General features: G+C 39.7%; 2 protein-coding genes, 1 long non-coding RNA gene and 1 pseudogene across 7 annotated transcripts; all 4 read left to right on the top strand.

Moving 5' to 3' along the window:
• The first annotated feature begins 2,235 nt into the window (after nt 1-2,235).
• On the top strand, nt 2,236-3,755 carry LOC132107728 (zinc finger protein 501-like). The gene has a single exon (XM_059513896.1). It carries the CDS (start codon nt 2,237-2,239, stop codon nt 3,431-3,433), a length of 1,197 nt encoding a protein of 398 aa, XP_059369879.1. The 5' UTR covers nt 2,236; the 3' UTR covers nt 3,434-3,755.
• A 4,402-nt stretch (nt 3,756-8,157) lies between these two features.
• LOC132107729 (zinc finger protein 501-like) lies at nt 8,158-10,463 on the top strand. Of its 5 annotated transcripts, none has more exons than XM_059513900.1 (3): nt 8,158-8,259; nt 8,817-8,966; nt 9,258-10,463. In XM_059513900.1, exons 2-3 carry the CDS (start codon nt 8,873-8,875, stop codon nt 10,289-10,291), a joined length of 1,128 nt encoding a protein of 375 aa, XP_059369883.1. In that variant the 5' UTR covers nt 8,158-8,259; nt 8,817-8,872; the 3' UTR covers nt 10,292-10,463. The 5 variants fall into 5 exon arrangements, with proteins under 5 accessions (XP_059369883.1, XP_059369881.1, XP_059369882.1 ...); XM_059513898.1 differs by having other exon boundaries at nt 8,210-8,525; XM_059513899.1 differs by having other exon boundaries at nt 8,210-8,494.
• A 4,178-nt stretch (nt 10,464-14,641) lies between these two features.
• Nucleotides 14,642-15,864, top strand: LOC132107741 (uncharacterized). Its single transcript, XR_009424351.1, has 3 exons — nt 14,642-14,811; nt 15,090-15,252; nt 15,625-15,864. It is a non-coding gene; the product is annotated as an uncharacterized LOC132107741 (long non-coding RNA).
• Nucleotides 15,865-15,885: 21 nt separating this feature from the next.
• Nucleotides 15,886-19,006, top strand: LOC132107577 (gastrula zinc finger protein XlCGF7.1-like; annotated as a pseudogene).
• The last annotated feature ends 806 nt before the right edge of the window (nt 19,007-19,812 follow it).

Genomic DNA, 19,812 nt, shown 5'->3' on the forward strand with positions numbered 1-19,812 from the left:
CCAGAGTTAGTCACAATGGCAGGTTTATTGTACAATAATAATCAAGTGCTATTATAAGGTTATCACAAGATTTTGATGCACATCTTTCTTATTAAATCTTTGTATTCCACCTCGTACTACACTTGATAGAGAATCACTTAAGCCACTTTGCTGTAGACCCATTCCACATAATAATATTCATTAAAACTGTATGTTAACACGTAGGAGCTTGCTGCATGAATCTGTGAGTACTGTTTACAAATCCATGGGAACGGATTGCGAAAGTGTGCGCGCAGATTATGAATTCGTGGATACAGATTAAAAAAGCGAGGGTGCGGTTTACAAAATCTGAGCGCACGGATTGGAAATTCGTGGGCACGGTTTGTTAAACCAAAGGAACGGTTTATGAATTCGTGAGTACGGTTTATAAACTGAGGGGACGGATTGCAAAACCGTCGCCACGGATTGATTGTTTTTTCTCCTACAGGTGACGTGCGGGGCTCCGTAATATCCTCATCCCCTGCCTCGTTCCTCTTTTCGCCCCCAGAAATCTGTCCCAACCACCGCCGCATTTAGTTTAATCTTAATTTTTTTCTTTAATAGCTAACTCCCTCCTCTTTCAGTCTATGTTCCCTGCTCTGGCTCCATTCGTTCTTCTTCCTTGTGTTTTCTGATGGACGCTCTATTCGTTTCCATGTTTTTTCGCGCTGGTTTAACTGCAAACTGCGTGCAGCCAATGGGCATATGAAACGTCATCACGTAGCATTACAGCACAGTGTTCATGGGAAATGTAGGAAGTGCTGCCAGGGGGATAAATCACCGAGAACAGAGCCTCATGCCATGGATCACCAGCCAAACTGGCTAGTAAGTTTAAATTAACACCCGCCAAAATTAATTTTAACCCGCATTTGGCGGGTGTTAATTTAGAACCCTGCAAACAACATTAACTGTCTGTGTACTAATGACTACTGTGTATTGACTTGTCTCAGTAAACATTTACCTGCGGTTGATATCTGTATATAAAAGTGATAAACAACAGCATTCAGCTAGACAAAACTGACATTCTTGTGTAGTAGTAAGTAGCTGTGTCAACAAAAAAGTAGAACAAGATTTTAATTTGTATATTCCAAGGTTGACTGGATTGGTGAAAAACATTTAATTATTTTGACCAGTAGCTTAAATCAGAATCAGAAATCAGAAAGAGCTTTATTGTCAAGTATGCTTGCGCATAAGGGATTTGTTTTAGTGACATAAGTCGACTTCAACAACAACACACAGACAAAAATAATAATAATTATCTCACATAATGACAAAATAAAGTTTAACTCGCATGACTAGGTTTTGAAGCATGAAGTGTGTGGATTACTAGAGTTTGCAGACTTTGAGTAGTTGTAATATTCCCCAAAAAATTATTTATCCGTAAATGCAGCATGTGTGTGTTACCAGAAATGTCCAACAGGTGGCAGTAATGCACTGAAACGTTTTCAAGTTTGCCAGACACAAAAAGAACAAACAGAGTATGCGCAGAATAACAGTTATGTGTTGCCAAATCCGCGGTTTTTCAGGAATACATAAAACTGTTCCGCGGAATTAAACTCTTCTTTTTTTTTTTTTAAGTACGTGCTTTTCAAAGCGATTTCTTTGAGATGCCAATTCGAACAAAACGAAACCACCATAGGCTAATATTGATTAGCAATTCGGCTAGTTTTGTTTCGCACACCTGGCAACCCACCAGCTAAAGCTAAAGTTTAAAACGCTCATATTGAGTATAGAGTGAAAATCTAAAATTAACGTCAAGTTAATTTACTGTAAATTGTTTCTGAATTCCACAACAGTCCACCAATGAAGGTTAGCAATATTCCCATCATCCTATCGGAAGAGGAACTCTAGCTCTGTAACATACTATGGTAAAGACTGAGTTCATTTAAGAGGAGATTGATGACATGAGCGATCCAGAATGAATCACGAAGATACTAAGGGACAAACAGGTTGGTGTCTGTTCTTGAGTCTTTATTATTAACGGCTCAGAAACATAAAGGTATTTACATTATTTCAGCAAATCAGTGAAATTATAAGCAATATACCAATGATAAATAATAGAGAAAATGCATCATAACTATAGCAGTTCTCATCCACACTTTGATCATATTATCATGGAAATGAAATCTGACACTTCGGACATACTGTTGCTTTCTGCTCTTAAATCAGCTTCACTTGAACTATTTTTAACTATTAAATATTTTTTATTTTAGATCGGATGGAGGTGAAAGAGCAAAGGCAGGAATTAAATGAGGAGGAGGAGCATCGTAACTTCAAAACTCAAAGAGGAAAATCAAAGAAGCAGCACACCTGCTCACAGTGCGGAAAGAGTTTCAGACTTAAATCAGGTCTCAGTAATCATATGTGGCACCACTCTGGAGAAAAGCCATTTAACTGTGATAAGTGTGGTAAAAAATATACCTCAATATCAAACCTAAGAGCTCACCTGAAACTTCATTTAGATGATAAACCTTATGTTTGTTCTGTCTGTGGAAAGAGTTTCAGACTTAAATCAGGTCTCAGTAATCATATGTGGCACCACTCTGGAGAAAAACCATTTAACTGTGATACGTGTGGTAAAAAATATACCTCGATATCAAATCTAAATCTTCACATGAAACTTCATTCGGATAAGAAGACTTATGTGTGTTCTGTCTGTGGAAAGACTTTCTCTCAGCTTAACTGTTGTAATCGGCATCAGAAAACACACGATGAAGTGAGAGATCACGTGTGTTGTGAGTGTGGGAAGAGCTTTACTACAGTTGGACAGCTGAAGCAGCATCAGAGAATTCACACTGGAGAAAAACCTTACAAGTGCTCATATTGTGACAAGAGCTTCTCTCAACCTGGAAATCTGAAATCACACGAGCGAGTTCATACTGGAGAGAAGCCGTATCAATGCACTCAGTGTGGAGAGAGTTTCAAATATTCAACAGTTCTCAGTGATCATCTTCACATTCACTCTGGAGAAAAGGCATTTAACTGTGATCAGTGTGGTAAAGAGTTTTATTCATCATCACAACTGAAAAGACACCAGAGAATCCATACGAACTGGAGGCCTTATGTGTGTTGTTATTGTGGGAAGAGTTTTTCACTGTTGCCCAGTTTTATTCTTCACCAGAAATCACATACCGGTGAGAAAAATTTCATGTGTAGTGAGTGTGGAAAGAAATTTACTACATCTAGCCAACTAAAATGCCACCAAAGAGTTCACACTGGAGAAAAACCGTACAAGTGCTCATACTGTGAGAAGAGTTTCTCCCAGTGGACACAGCAGAAATCACATGAACGAATTCACACCGGAGAGAAGCCGTACATTTGTACTCAGTGTGGAGACAGTTTTAAACATTCAAACTCTTTAGTGCTTCATATGAAAAAGCATTTTCCATCGAATCCCATCCATTCCTCCACTTAGTTAGTTTTCAGGTGCTTTAAAGACATGACAAATATTCATACATTTAGATCGGCATCAATAATTGCAGTGTTTCTACATATGTTTAAAACTGAGAATGGTGCAAAACCGCATGAAGAAAAACAAAACGTTGTAACTGACAAAGAAACAGGTGGCACTGAAGATTAAAAATGTATAAGTAAAAGTCAATAAAATATGAGTGCTTCGGCAAATTATAAGCCTTTTTCCTATATAAGCATATTTAAATGTTAAATAATGTTAGATTCAGATTAAGTAAATGTATAAGGTACAATAAACAAGTTTTTTAAAATCTGAACTGCTGAAACTTTGTATAACGAGCACTGCATGTGTTCTTGTGAATCACTTGTATTCCTCATTTGTAAGTTGCTTTGGATAAAAGCGTCTGCTAAATGAATAAATGTAAATGCAAAGTACCACAAGAATTGTGGGTTTTTTTTCTGTTATGTTGAATCTTACATGTATGTATTTTTATTCTTTGACTTAAAGCCCACTTATTAAGACATGATCAAGAAACAATAACCAAATTTAAAGAGATTGGACACAATTATACCAAAACCCAACAATCAGTCATTCATCATTACGAAATGATTCCTCCCATTTAAGTTTTTAGCTTTAAAGTTTTTTTTTGTTTGACTTTGTTTGGACAGTTTTCTAAATCTAGATTTCTCTGCAGCATAGAAGTTGTCTTATAGGCTGTATAAAGGCAAAAATCGAATTATCTATTGCTATTATATTATCTGTTGCTATTATATTACTATTATCAAAAATACAATTATCATAAGCTATGTTTATATTGTCAGTCCTGTGTCTTGTTTGTAAGTCACCCACATGCTTAACCGACGCCAAAGCAAGGAGAAGGGCAATTTTAAGCGATAAGGGCCGCAAGTCATCCAAACTGAGCAGCTCAAATGTGGGCCTTTTTAGGGCCCATAGGACCATGGATAAGTCCCAACATGGCACAATCCGAGGGCAAGGAGGATTCAATCTCCTCACGCACTTCAGAGATTTAACGACCAAGTCGTTTCTGCCTATTGAGTGGCCAGCCTCGAGATAATAATTCGCTGTGATGGCCCACCACATATACTTTGAGTGTGGATGGGGCACATCCCTTCTCCAACAGCTTTTGCAGAAAAAGTCAACATGCAGGACATGTCACATGAAAACAGCCCTATTTGCCATACAGAGCACCAATTGAGGAATACTGACCATTTCTGGCCATAGAGCCGTCTCGTAGATTGTGCACTTGCCTCAAGAATGGTGTTGCTTTTTCTCGCTGGGAGCCTATCAGACTCCCGTCGAGGCACTAGACATGAAGGCTCAACAGCTCTGGGCAGGGATGCCAAATCATGCCTTTCGCTTGCGAGAGAATGTCCATCCTCAACGGGATGGGCCATGGGGCCATCGTCACGAGCTGCATTAGCCCTGGAAACCAAGCCTGGTTCTTCCAGAGCAGAGCTACTAAGAGGAGGAAGCATTTGGTCTCCTTGACTCACCTGATGATCTGGACAATCAGGGTGATAGGAGGAAATGCATACAGGCGAACCAGATATCGTGGGTGAGGGTGTGGGTCTCTTTAAAGCATTTGGGTCTGCTATAACAGCGGTAAAATATTCGGATATGCGCTGCACCTGCAGGACGTAACCTGCTGAGAATAAACCAGATATCGTGGGTGAGGGTGTGGGTCTCTTTAAAGCATTTGGGTCTGCTATAACAGCGGTAAAATATTCGGATATGCGCTGCACCTGCAGGACGTAACCTGCTGAGAATAAAACTCCATCTCTCAGAGGTGTTCGAAGAGGTGAGGAGTGATGGTGAGCTGTTTTTTTGAGAACGGCGAGAACGGGTCCCTCGTTTTCCTCTCTAGCGCCTCAGGACGGCTTCGGCGGCTCAGGGTCCAGCTCAGCTGGGTGGGGACCTTGATGCTTTGGGAAAGGGAAGCGTTTCGCTGACATGGAGTGCTGTTTCAACCCAGGCGTCGTCTTCAGCTGAGACTGATGCTGCGCCGGGTTTTTAGGCTGAGCAGCGGGACTCTAGGGAGTCTAGGGAGGAGGTGACGCAGCGCCTGCAACATTTTCTGAGCCTGTGAAAACCGCTCAGTGGACCTGTTTTTAACGGAACCGAATAGCACTATTGGTGAGACTGGTGAGTCGACGGTGATGAGAGCTGCTGCATCAGAGAGGTTTACCTGTGCCGAGTAAGGGGCTCGCCACGTCCTGGTAAGCTCGTCGTAGACGGCTAGCAAGAACCGGTCTGGGCGCTGATGGGAAGATTGCTGGTGGGTCTCTGGCAGGAACCATTCGTCCAGTAAGCCATGGGTGGGCTCGTCCACAGCTGACCACTCGAGGCCCAGATCCTCCACAGCCTTTGCGAGGACGTGGATAAGCTCGTCATCTGACTTCAGCCTTGGCACCTGGGGGGGAGGGGCTCCTTCGGGCTCCTTGCAGAATCTCCCTATTCCTACGTTTCTGATAATGATGTCCTCCTCGGACACGACGAATGAGACCAGTCCACTTGCAGCTGAAGAGAGGTGCTGGTCCTCATTTGCGAAGCACACTGGGGCACGCGGTAAGGGCGGGGGGATGCAGGCGCTGAGCCAACGTGACACTGCCTCGGCCTGCGAGAAGGGTATAACTGCAGCCTGGAGATCTCCAAATTGGGGCGGGAACTCCAAAATGGAATGGGAGCTCCAAAATAGGGCGTGGCTTCCTCCCATTGAGAGACAGGCGCCTGACACGCATGAACAATTTTCCCCCCAATCCACTTCAGTGCAAACTCCACCCCACAGCTGAGTCTGAGTCTGAATCTACCTCACACCTTACCTTAACCAGTGGAATTGACTGAATGGCTGGATTGGCGCTAAATAGTGTGGTAAAGAAAGTTGCAGTTCAGGAGATAAACAGTTAATACGATTATGCGATATGAGTCTCACCGGACAATGGCACCTTTTTAGTTACACGCAGCATCACTACACCCTCCTAGCCTGCGTATTTCATGCCTCGGGGGATGGCCCCGTTGCTTGGAATAAAATGATAGAGTAAAATCTTTCCCCTCCGCTGGGACGGCTCCTGAGTGATTCCTGTTTAAATCATGAAGCAGAGGTTCAAACTTGGGTCAAAACACCACTGGCCACAAGCTTTGGCCTCTGCTCTCATGGAGAACATTTATTTATATAGCATATTTTATTTTAGATGAACTAGAAACAATGTTTAAATTTATAAAGTTTTATTCTGAAATGTAAGTCAGTAACAATTGGCTGAAGGCACAGCCAATGGTGAAAGTCCTTGCGAAAGGAGACTCCGCCCCATTTTGGAGGTTCTGCCCAATTTTGGAGTTCACGCCCCCATCACGCCCCATCAGGTCTGCAGTTATTCCCACTTGGGGCCTGCTGGATAATATCCGCTGCCCCGCTGTTTTTTCCTCTTAGGCGAGGAAAAAGACTGGAGGGCCTGGCAGGGGAATAACCTTGATGGAGCAAGGTGACCCACGAGCGTAGACGAGAAAGGCTCATGCTCTCGGAGGAAGAGCATGAGCCATCAGCAAGCCCAGCCTCTGCGTGGGCGCAGCCTAGACAGGCAACGCACTCACTGTGTTTGTCTTCATCGTGTGAGAACCCCTTGTATGAACCACACTCATTGCACAACAATTGTAGCAACGCGTGCGGAAATTTGCTCTTTTATAGCCAGATGCCTGCAGTGAGATTTGTGTTCACTGCTACGGCTTCTTCCACAGCGGTGAGCATAGCTGGTGCTTCTTCCAGAGCTTCTTGCAGAAGAGTCAGCGAAGAGATGATCCTCGTCCCTAAAGGAGAATAATCTGATGAATGGTGCTATGGGCCGACTTATGTAGCGGTCGGCCCCGCCTTTTTGGGCGGGTTGAAGCACCATTGATTTGTGCAGCTACACAAACGTGAACAAATCAGGCTTCAGCAGAATGGAAAAAAAGTCATTATGCATAAATGCATACTTCACATTTGCATCCTACCCTCTTATGGAAAGCAATTATATCATATACAGTATGCTATTTTACAGTGTTTTCACTCTGTTCTCAAATGAGACGCATAAATGGAGCTAACCTGGATGTCCTTTTGTGGCAATTTTCTTTTCCCTGCATTTTGCTTTATATGTATTAAATGTGCATAAATGGACATACAAATGTGAATTTTCTGCTTACATGTAAAACATTGCTATAAAAATAAAATAATTGTCTATACAAGAATGACAGTTTTGTCAAATTGTATACTGTTGTTTATCACTTTTAGATACAGATATCAACAGCAGGTAAATGTTTAATGAGACAAATCAATACACCGACAGAAAAAAAATAATATGCACAATTACATGGATAGTAGTAAGCAGCTGTGTCAACAAAAAAGTAGAACAATAATTGAATTTGTATATAACTCACATTTCCAAGGTTGACTGCCTTGGTGAAAAACATTTAATTATTTTGACCTGTAGCCTACATCTCACACAATGACAAAAAATATATAATTCTGAAAAATAATGACTAGGTTTTACTGCATACTTGGAGTTGATATTCCCCAAAAAAGGTTATATGAAAGTATATGCAGCGTGTGTGTTACCAGAAATGTCCAATAGGTGGCAGTAATGCGCTGAAGCGATTTAAAGTTTTCCACACAGATACAAAAGAACAAACAGAGAATTCGCAGCTGTTTCGCAGAAGAGAGTTGTATGTTGCCAATTCCGCGTCTTTTCAGGAATACTTTTAAACTGTTCCGCGTACCTAAACTGTTGTTTTTAAAAATACGATCTCCCCGAAAACTATTTCTACTGAGGTTATAAACAGCGGTAAGCCAAAACAAAACGAAACCACGGCGTATAGGCTAATATTCATTAGCGATTGGCTGGTTTTGTTTCGCACATCTGGCAACCCACCAGCTAAAGCTAGGGGTTGTTTTAAACGTTCGTGAAAGAAGGACTGGTGTAGAATATTTTTTTGTCTGATGTGAGAGAAAATGTCGATTTACAGAGTTTATCAACATTAACCAGCTCGAGAACTGAAATCCGAATGAAATGAAACGCAGTGTGTGACCCGGTTTATTACTAATTACAGTGTAATATGTTAGTAATATGTTTTTCACAGGCTCTTAGTAAGCGTGCACTTCTGTATCATTGTGAAGGTTTCGTTTAAATGTTACTAGAAATATCGTTTCTTTAAAAAATTTATAATTCATTTTTTTATTGCATAATTGTACATTCTCTGATCTGTAAACTACCAGAGCACTGAATAATCATTTATTTTTATATTGAGTATAGAGTGAGTCTCTAAAATGAAAGTAATTCAGTGTAAATTTTTCTGAATTTGGTAGATCTGGTGTCCATCCCACAACAGTCCACCAATGAAGGTTAGCAATATTCCCATCATCCTATCAGAAGAGGAACTCTAGCTCTGTAACATACTATGGTAAAGACTGAGTTCATTAAAGAGGAGATTGATGACATGAGCGATCCAGAAACATCCAGAATGAATCACGAAGATACTGAGGAACAAACAGGTTGGTGTCTGTTTGAGTCTTTATTATTAATGGATGAGAAACAAAAGTAATGCTTAAGTTCACACGATGTAGTGTCAGTGAAATAAAAAGCAATATATCAATGATAAATGAAACAGACAATGCATCATAACTATAGCAGTTGTCATCCACATTTTGATTGTATTATCAAGGAAATGACAGAACTACACTTTAGCATTAAAAAAATCTGATACTTACAGACGTACTGTTGCTTTCTGCTCTTAAATCAGCTTCACTTGAACTATTTTTAACTATTTAATATGTTTATTTTAGATCAGATGGAGGTGAAAGAGCAAAAACAAGAACTAAATAAAGAAGAGGATCATTGTAACTTCAAAACTCGAAGAAGAAAATTAAAGAAGCAGCACACCTGCTCACAGTGCGGAAAGAGTTTCAGACTTAAATCAGGTCTCAGTAATCATATGTGGCACCACTCTGGAGAAAAGCTATTTAACTGTGATAAGTGTGGTAAAAAATATGCCTCGATATCAAATCTAAAAGTTCACTTGAAACTTCATTCAGATGAGAAACCTTATGTGTGTTCTGTCTGTGGAAAGGCTTTCTTTCAGCTTAACTGTTGTAATCGGCATCAGAAAACACACGATGAAGTGAGAGATCATGTGTGTTGTGAGTGTGGGAAGAGCTTTACTACAGTTGGACAGCTGAAGCAGCATCAGAGAATTCACACTGGAAAAAAACCTTACAAGTGCTCATATTGTGACAAGAGCTTCTCTCAACCTGGAAATCTGAAATCACACGAGCGAGTTCATACTGGAGAGAAGCCGTATCAATGCACTCAGTGTGGAGAGAGTTTCAAATATTCAACAGTTCTCAGTGATCATCTTCACATTCACTCTGGAGAAAAGGTATTTAACTGTGATCAGTGTGGTAAAGAGTTTTATTCATCATCACAACTGAAAAGACACCTGAGAATCCATACGAACGGGAAGCCTTATGTGTGTTCTTATTGTGGGAAGAGTTTTTCAGTGTTGTTCAGTTTTAATCATCACCAGAAATTACACACCGGTGAAAAAGATCATGTGTGTAGTGAGTGTGGAAAGAGATTTACTACATCTAGCCAACTAAAATGTCACCAAAGAGTTCACACTGGAGAAAAACCGTACAAGTGCTCATACTGTGAGAAGAGTTTCTCTCAGTTGTCACATCAGAAAACACATGAACGAATTCATACCGGAGAGAAGCCGTACATTTGTACTCAGTGTGGAGACAGTTTTAAACATTCAAACTCTTTAGTGCTTCATATGAAAAAGCATTTTCCATCGAGTCCCATCCATTTCTCCAGTTAGTTAGTTTTCAGGTGCTTTAAAGACATGACAAATATTCATACCTTTAGATCGGCATCAATAATTGCAGTGTTTCTACATATGTTTAAAACTGAGAATGGTGCAAAACAACATGAAGAAAAACAAAACATTATAACTGACAAAGAAACAGGTGGCACTGAAGATTAAAAATGTATATGTAAAAGTCAATAAAATACGAGTGCTTCGGCAATTTATAAGCCTTTTCCCTATATAAGCATATTTAAATGTTAAATAATGTTAGATTCAGATTAAGTAAATGTATAAGCTACAATAAACACGTTTTTTTTTATCTGAACTGCTGAAACTTTGTATAACGAGCACTTCATGTGTTCTTGTGAATCACTTGTATTCCTCATTTGTAAGTCACTTTGGATAAAAGCGTCTGCTAAATGAATAAAATGTAAATGTAAAGTACCACAAGAATTGTGAAGGTTTTTTCTATTATGTTGGGGGACTGCAAATGTTTTGAATCATTGACTTAAAGCCCACTTATTAAGACATGATCAAGAAACCATACCCAAATTAAAAGAGATTGGACACCAATTATACCAAAACCCAACAATCAGTCATTCGTCATTATGAAATGATTCCTCCCATTTAAGTTTTTAGCTTAAATTCTTAATTTTTGACTTTGGACAGTTTTCTAAATCTACAGATTTCTCGGCAGAATAGAAGTTGTCTTTAGGCTGTATAAAGGCAAAAATATAATTATCTATTGCTATTATATTATCTGTTGCTATTATATTATTATTATCAAAAATACAATTATCATAAGCTATGTTTATATTGTCAGTCCTGTGACTTGTGTTTTGTTCCCCACGTGTTCCATGTCCCAGTTTTCCCATGTTGATTGTATTAATTTTGTTCCATATGTATCTTGTGATTTCCTTGATTCGTCCCCAAAACAGCTTTCCACTTGCAATACGGAAATATCTAATAAATGTGCTACACATCTTTGTCAACCTCTACCCGTAGCACCATTCATCAGATAATTCGACTGAAGCAATGATCATCGATTCATGCAACTTGTAGTGTGACATTCTCGTTATGTATTGGAAATGAATCCAGTCACTACAAGCTACAATTACATGCTGCTCTGCAAGCCAAGTATTAGAGCACTGGGCCATGGGGCCATCGTCACGAGCTGCATTAGCTCTAGAAACCAAGCCTGGTTCTTCCAGAGCAGAGCTACTAAGAGGAGAAGCATTTGGTCTCCTTGACTTGCCTGATGATCTGTAGAATCAGGGCGATAGGAGGAAATGCACACAGGCGAGCCAGGGGCCAGTCGTGGGTGAGGGCATCTCTCGGTTTGAGAAAAATGTTGTGCAATGAGAGTTGTCTTCCGAGGTGAAGAGGTCAACCTCTGCCTTCCCAAAGACCACTATCGTGCTGTCTGAATAGACCAGGATGTGGTGGCCTTTGATGGCCGGAAGGAAGGAATTCAGGGCTAAGGAGCCGCCAACATTTCCAGGCAGTTGATATGTAGGCACCGCTGCTGAGCTGTCCAGGAGCCAAATGCCGGATTGCCCTCCAACAGCGCGCTCCACTCTGAGTTGGACGTGTCTGTTGTGATCACATTCCTTATGGAGGCCACGCCCATCCCCACTCCTGTCTGAAACAGGTGAGAGGTCCTCCAGGGGGCCACAGCGTCGATACAGTGGTGGTCCACCCTGACCAGAAATCATTTCAATCACCAAGCGTGGGGCGAGACTCTGGCTTTTAGCCAAAACTGGAGGGGCCGTATGTGGACCTAGCCCAGTGGAGTTAGAGAGGTTGCAGTGACCATAAGGCCAAGCAGCCTCCGAAAAACCCTCAGGGGCGTGTCGTCCCCAGTTTGAGGGAAGCCGTCATCCACTGAATCGTCAGGGATCAATCTGGCGAGATCCATGCTCGCATCAGGGCAGAGTCTAGAACCGTTCCCATAAAGACAGTTCATCATCTGGGCAACAGCTGGCTCTTGCGTGGGTTGATGACCAACAGGAGACACACTAAGTGACTGAGCAGCAGCTCTTTTTGAACGTTCAGTTCTGATTTTGATCTGGTTAGAACTAGCCAATCATTGATGTAGATCAATACGCGGATTCCCCTCTGCCTGAGAGGGGACAGAGCTGCGTCTATGCACTTCGTAAAAGTGCGTGGGGAAAGGGACAGTCCAAATGGAAGAACTGCATACTGATAAACCACTACCTCGAATGCGAATCTTAAGAACGGTCTGTGACGGGGGTTATGTGGATGTGAAAGTAAGCATCTTTCAAATTCATGGTCAAAAAACCATCCTCCATGCGCAAGAATCTTTTTGACCTTCATCATCTTGAACGACCTGTGCAAAAGTGAGCTGTTCAGATGTCTGAGATCTAGAATTGTTCTGAGCCCGCTGTCTCTCTTTGGGATGAGGATATAGCGGCTGAAAAATCCTTAGTCACTGTTTGATGGGGGGACTTTTTCCACAATCCCTTTTGCAAGCAGTGCTTGCACCTCCTGCCGGAAAACAAAAGCTTTATTGTCCGGGACAGAAGTTTGAACAAGGCCTCTGAAGCGGGGTGGTCTGCGAGCAAACTGTAGTGAGTAGCCTCGCTGAATTGTTTCCATAACTCATCTCGAGATTCCCGGAATGGCTGCTCAAACCGTATAATGATAGGTGAGAGGTTTAATTTTCTCGAATTAGAGCTCACCTTGAAAAGCAGGTAGTCTATATTCATATAACTGATTGAAAGAGGATGATACATTTTTCTCTTTAAAGTATTTGGGTCTGCCATCACAGCGGTAAAATATTTGCATATGCGCTGCACCTGCATGACGTGACCCGCTGAGAATGAAACTCCATCTCTCAGAGGTGTTCCAAGAGGTGATGAGTGAAGGTGAGCTGTTTTAGTGGGCGTTCCAACCGAGGCGAGAACGGGCCCCTCCTTTTCCTCTCTAGCACCTCAGGATGGCTTCGGCGGCTCGGGGTCCAGCTCAGCTGGGTGGGGACCTTGACACTTCGGGAAAGGAAAGCGTTTCGCTGACATGGAGTGCTGTTTCAACCCAGGCGCCGTCTTCAGCTGAGACTGATGCTGCGCTGGCTTTTTAGGCTGAGCAGCGGCACTCTTCTCGCTGCCTGCTGAGTCTAGGGAGGAGTGAAACATTTTGTGAGCCTCTGAAAACTGCTCAGTGGACCCGTATACAGTGGAGCCGAATAGCCCTATTGGTGAGACTGGCGAGTCGACGGTGGTGAGAGCTGCTGGAGTAGAGAGGTTTACCTGTGCCGAGTAAGGGGCTCGCCACGTCCTGGTAAGCTCGTCGTGGACGGCTAGCAAGAACCGGGCTGGGCGCTGACGGGAAGATTGCTGGTGGGTCTCTGGCAGGAACCATTCGTCCAGTAATCCATGGGTGGGCTCGTCCACAGCTGATCAATCGAGGCCCAGATCCTCCACAGCCTTTGCGAGGACGTGGATAAGCTCGGCATCTGGCTTCAGCTTTGGCTCCTGGGGGGGAGGGGCTACTTCGGGCTCCTTGCCAGAATCTCCCCATTCCTACGTTTCTGACGCTGTCAAGGACACAGAGTCGTCAGCGGTGACATCGTTGATGATAATGTCCTCCTCGGACATGACGAATGAGACCAGTCCGCTTGCAGCTGAAGAGGGGCATTACTATAACATTGCTATTAAAATAAAAGAATTGTCTATACAAGAATGTCAGTTTTGTCAAGTTGAATATTGTTGTTTATCACTTTTAGATACAGATATCAACAGCAGGTAAATGTTTACTGAGACAGATCAATACACCGACAGACAAAAATAATATGCACAATTACATGGATAGTAGTAAGCAGCTGTGTCAACAAAAAAGTAGAACAATAATTTAAATTGTAAATAACTAACATTTCCAAGGTTTACTGCCTTGGTGAAAAACATTTAATTATTTTGACCTGTAGCCTACATCTCACACAATGACAAATAAATTATATTTCTGAAAAAAGAATGACTAGGTTTTACTGCATACTTAAATTAGTTGAGATTCCCCAAAAAAGGTTATATAAAAGTATATGCAGCGTGTGTGTTACCAGAAATGTCCAATAGGTGGCAGTAACGCGCTGAAGCGATTTAAAGTTTTCCACGCAGATACAAAAGAACAAACAGAAGATTCGCAGAAGAGAGTTGTGTGTTGCCATGTCCGCGTTTTTTCAGGAATACTTTTAAACTGTTCCGCGGAACTAAACTGATGTTTTTAAAAGCACGCAAATTAAAGCGATCTCCCCGAAAACTATTTCTACTGGGGTTATAAACAGCGGTAAGCCAAAACAAAACGAAACCACTGCGAATATATTAATTAGAGATTGGTTGGTTTTGTTTCGCACATCTGGCAACCCACCAGCTAAAGCTAAGGGTTGTTTTTAACGTTCGTGAAAGAAGAACTAGTGTGAATACTTGTGTCTGATGTGAGAGATGATGTCAAGTTACAGAGTTTATAAACATTAACCAGCTCGAGAACTGAAATCCGAATGTAATGAAACTAATTACAGTGTAATATGTTAGTAATATGTTTTTCACAGGCTCTTAGTAAGCGTGCACTTCTGTATCATTGTGAAGGTTTCGTTTAAATGTTACTAGAAATATCGTTTCTTTAAAAAATTTATAATTCATTTTTTTATTGCATAATTGTACATTCTCTGATCTGTAAACTACCAGAGCACTGAATAATCATTTATTTTTATATTGAGTATAGAGTGAGTCTCTAAAATGAAAGTAATTCAGTGTAAATTTTTCTGAATTTGGTAGATCTGGTGTCCATCCCACAACAGTCCACCAATGAAGGTTAGCAATATTCCCATCATCCTATCAGAAGAGGAACTCTAGCTCTGTAACATACTATGGTAAAGACTGAGTTCATTAAAGAGGAGATTGATGACATGAGCGATCCAGAAACATCCAGAATGAATCACGAAGATACTGAGGAACAAACAGGTTGGTGTCTGTTTGAGTCTTTATTATTAATGGATGAGAATCAAAAAGGTAAAAGCTTAAGTTCACCAGGGGTGCTTTTCCCAAAACCATAGTTGCTAACAATGCAATTCCCATAGCCAACAGGTTAGCAACTATAGTTTTGGGAAACGCACCCCAGATCAGTGAAATAATAAGCAATATACCAATGATAAATAATACAGAAAATGCATCATACCTATTGCAGTTGTCATCCACACTTTGTATTCTCAATGAAATGATAGAACTACCCTTTTGCATTTCAAAAAATCTGATACTTACAGACATTCTGTTGCTTTCTGCTCTTGAATCAGCGTCACTTGAACCGTTTTTAACAATTTCATGTGTTTATTTTAGATCAGATGGAGGTGAAACAGCAAAAACAAGAACTAAATAAAGAAGAGGATCATTGTAACTTCAAAACTCGAAGAAGAAAATTAAAGAAGCAGCACACCTGCTCACAGTGCGGAAAGAGTTTCAGACTTAAATCAGGTCTCAGTAATCATATGTGGCACCACTCTGGAGAAAAGCTATTTAACTGTGATAAGTGTGGTAAAAAATATTCCTTGTTATCAAATCTAAAAGTTCACCTGAAACTTCATTTGGATGATAAACCTTATGTGTGTTCTGTCTGTGGAAAGAGTTTCTCTCGGCTTAACTGTTGTAATCAGCAGTGTTGGGAAGGTTACTTTGGAAATGTAATAGGTTACAGATTACAAGTTACCCTGTTTAAAATGTAATAGTAGTGTAACTTTTTCAATTACTTTATTAAAGTAATGTAACTAATTACTTTTGAGTACTTTTTGATTACTAATTTGTGAAAATTAAAGAATAATAAATAAAAGCATATACATCAACTTAAATACAGTTTTCTAATAAGCATGTGACGTATTCTGTGTAATAAACTCCTGAAACATTGGTGTTTTTTTTTAAACAGCTTTCTCTTTGTATATGATGATAGTTTTCTCAAAATAAGTAAAATGCACATGAAGTGACACAGAGCAGTTCTAAAAAATTATGTTTATGTGCTCGTGTACTCCTATATTGAGGCAGCAGAGGTTGAAAACACTGCGAGCTTCAGTAGGCCTATGTAGTAAATGAAACCATGTCTTTGCCATTAATTTACAGGAGGGGCGGACTGGGAAAAAAATTCAGACTGGAAAATTCAAACTCATAGAAACAAATTCATGGACAAAACTATTTTTTGTATGGACCTGACATAAAAAAAAGGTTTAAATCTTTAATTTGGGGACATGCTAAATAATTAAAAGTTCTATCCTGTACTGCACCTTCACTTCCATTTTTCTCTTCAGTCTCTTTATTTTGCCCTGTTATCCATCTCTCTTATGACTTTAATACTCAAGATTGAACAAAACTATACTTTACAATACAATACTCTACAATACTACAATATCTTTATCGAAAAATCCTAATACTGTACACGAGTCATGTTTTTCCCTTACAAAAATTAACCATGCTTTTATTAGCCTATATAAAAGTAAAATAACCTTGTTTTTTTTTTTGTTTTTTTGCAAATGGATTTGTATTTATTTTTAAATAAATACATTTGTAAAATAATTTTAAATTTTTGGTTACCACAGTTAAACAATAGTAACCATTTTCTCTGGATTTATAGTTAAATATTAAAATGTTAATTTTCGTAAGGGTTGTGTTGTTGTCTGTCGTAGCTCCCCCTAAATCTATTAAAAAAAAATCTGATTTTTTTTTCAGCTAATTACTACTGTAACATTACAACAGATAATAATGTCCTTTATATAGTATTTTGAGTGATGACTGATGAGCAACGTGCTGCTGCTAGATAAAATAAATAAAAAAAACAAAGACAAAAAAGCATCTTTACAGAGATGAAACTGACCCGAAACCCTGAACAGGAGTTCTGCTTCTCTGCTCCAGCAGTCCACTTTATTCTCTCTCTCTCTCTCGCATTGATTACTCTGAGTCTGATCCAAACCGTTTGGCGGAGAGCGCGCGAGTCATGACTAACAATTCATGATTTATTAGAGATTTAATTATCAAATGGCGGATTCGCAAATGATGGCTTTAGTACATTCGGCGTGCAATTATACAATAACAATATTAAAATAGAGGGGCAAATCATCTGCCAGGCCACCGGGAATTGTCCCGGTTCTCCCGGTGTCCAGTCCGCGCCTGATTTCCACAGACACGCAGAATGTGCAAGTCATATATTGCATCTTTGGGGCTTAATATTTACAGACACTAGTCCATGTCATGTTTTGATTCAAGTGTACTGACCTACTTTTGATTTAGTCATCCAAAATGTGGCATATTCCGTTCGCGTTAGGCATTCCGTTTTTATGACTGGATTCTACGAACCAGACTGTATTTCCGCATCCTGGAAATTATTAGGGTGGTATGTCTCAGAATATTCAGTGCAATTTGGGAAAGAATCAGTTAAATCTGTATGTGGATGTGTGTAAATATTCAAATGTAATCCCCTTTGTAATCGTTAAAAATTTCATAAGTAACTGTAATTTAATTACTCATTTTTTCTTAGTAACTGTAACTAATTACAGTTACATTAATTTTGTAATTAAATTACGTAACGGCGTTACATGTAACTAGTTACTCCCCAACACTGGTAATCAGTATCAGAAAACACACGATGAAGTGAGAGATCATGTGTGTTGTGAGTGTGGGAAGAGCTTTACTACAGTTGGACAGCTGAAGCAGCATCAGAGAATTCACACTGGAGAAAAACCTTACAAGTGCTCATATTGTGACAAGAGCTTCTCTCAACCTGGAAATCTGAAATCACACGAGCGAGTTCATACTGGAGAGAAGCCGCACCAGTGCACTCAGTGTGGAGAGAGCTTCACACAATCAACTATTCTCAATTATCATATGCATGTTCACTCTGGAGAAAAGCCATTTAACTGTGATCAGTGTGGTAAAGAGTTTTATTCTTCAACAAATCTGATAAAACACCTGATAATCCATACGAACGAGAGGCCTTATGTGTGTTCTTATTGTGGGAAGAGTTTTCCGCTGTTAGTCAATTGTAATCGGCATCAGAAAATACACACCGGTGCGAAAGATCATTTGTGTAGTGAGTGTGGAAAGAGATTTACTACATCTGGCCAACTGAAATACCACCAAAGAATTCACACTGGATAAAAACCGTACAAGTGCTCATACTGTGAGAAGAGTTTCCCTCAGTTTTCACAACAGAAATCACATGAACGAATTCATACCGGAGAGAAGCCGTACATTTGTACTCAGTGTGGAGACAGTTTTAAACATTCAAACTCTTTAGTGCTTCATATGAAAAAGCATTTTCCATCGAGTCCCATCCATTCCTCCAGTTAGTTCAGGTTTTTTAAGGGCATGACAAATATTCATACATTTAGATCGGCATCAATAATTGCAGTGTTTCTACATATGTTTAAAACTGAGATGGTGCAAAACAACATGAAGAAAAACAAAACATTATAACAGACAAAGAAAAGGTTGCACTGAAGAATAAAAATGTATAATATTGCTTCTGCAACATAAGCCTTTTACCTATATAAGCTTTATTCTGTGGCACTGAGAGCAAATGTTTTCTTCAATAAACTTGAGTTGTTTAACATCTGAACAGCTGAAACTATTAGGAGCACTTCATGTGTTCCCTTGAATCACTTGTATTCCTCATTTGTAAGTCACTTTGGATATAAGCATCTGCTAAATGAATAAATGTAAATGTAAAATGCCACAAGAATTGTGAAAGTTTTTTTCTGTTATGTTGGGGGACTGCAAATGTTTTGAATCACTTGAATCTTATATTTTTATTCTTCGACTGAAAGCCCCATCATTAAGACATGGACAAGAAAAAATAAACAAATTAAAATAAACTGGACACTAAATGTAAAAATCTATAGCTTAGTTGTGTTGCATTTACACCGTTTTGATCAGCAGGTGCAGCCAGTCTGGTGTTTCGATGGCTTTGAATCATTTTACGTGTTCACGAATCATTTGTTTCAAATTATTCAGTTTCGAAAAGCTTCGTTTCTCACATCACTAACAGAATGTTCATGCTCTCGTCTATGGCAAACCGTTTTTTAATTCTCAGGATATTCTTGATATCAACAATTCAATTCTCAATAGTTAAAATGTTTATTCTTGATGTCAGGAATTATATTTCTACTAGTAAAAATTATAATTCTTGATATCAATAATTTATATCCTGGGAATGGCAATAGGCAAGCCTTATTGACTTTTATTCATTCGCAGGATACATACTTGATATCAGCAATTCAGTTTTCACTAGTTGAAATGTTAATCCTTTATATCAACAATTTAATTGTCACTAGTGACAATGTTCATTTCTGATATCAACAATTGGGAGGGTCATTTCTGATATCTAAAATGGCTTTCTTACTAGGAACAATCACATTCATGATATCAGAAATGAACATTTTCACTTATGACAATTAAATTGTTGATAACAAGAATTAAATTGTTGATATCAAGAATAAATGTATGTACTAGTAACCAGGGGATTACTGATATCAAAAACAAAAGTTT

The sequence above is a fragment of the Carassius carassius genome, chromosome 28 (genome assembly GCF_963082965.1).
Source record: "Carassius carassius chromosome 28, fCarCar2.1, whole genome shotgun sequence".
NCBI lineage: Eukaryota > Metazoa > Chordata > Actinopteri > Cypriniformes > Cyprinidae > Carassius > Carassius carassius.

Excerpts from the sequence above, each read along its gene's own strand:
- LOC132107728 (XM_059513896.1), top strand. The coding sequence starts at position 2,237 with ATGGAGGTGAAAGAGCAAAGGCAGGAATTAAATGAGGAGGAGGAGCAT.
- LOC132107729 (XM_059513900.1), top strand. The coding sequence starts at position 8,873 with ATGGTAAAGACTGAGTTCATTAAAGAGGAGATTGATGACATGAGCGAT. Across the intron at positions 8,967-9,257 it reads AGATACTGAGGAACAAACAG|ATCAGATGGAGGTGAAAGAG; the intron begins GTTGGTGTCTGT and ends TGTTTATTTTAG.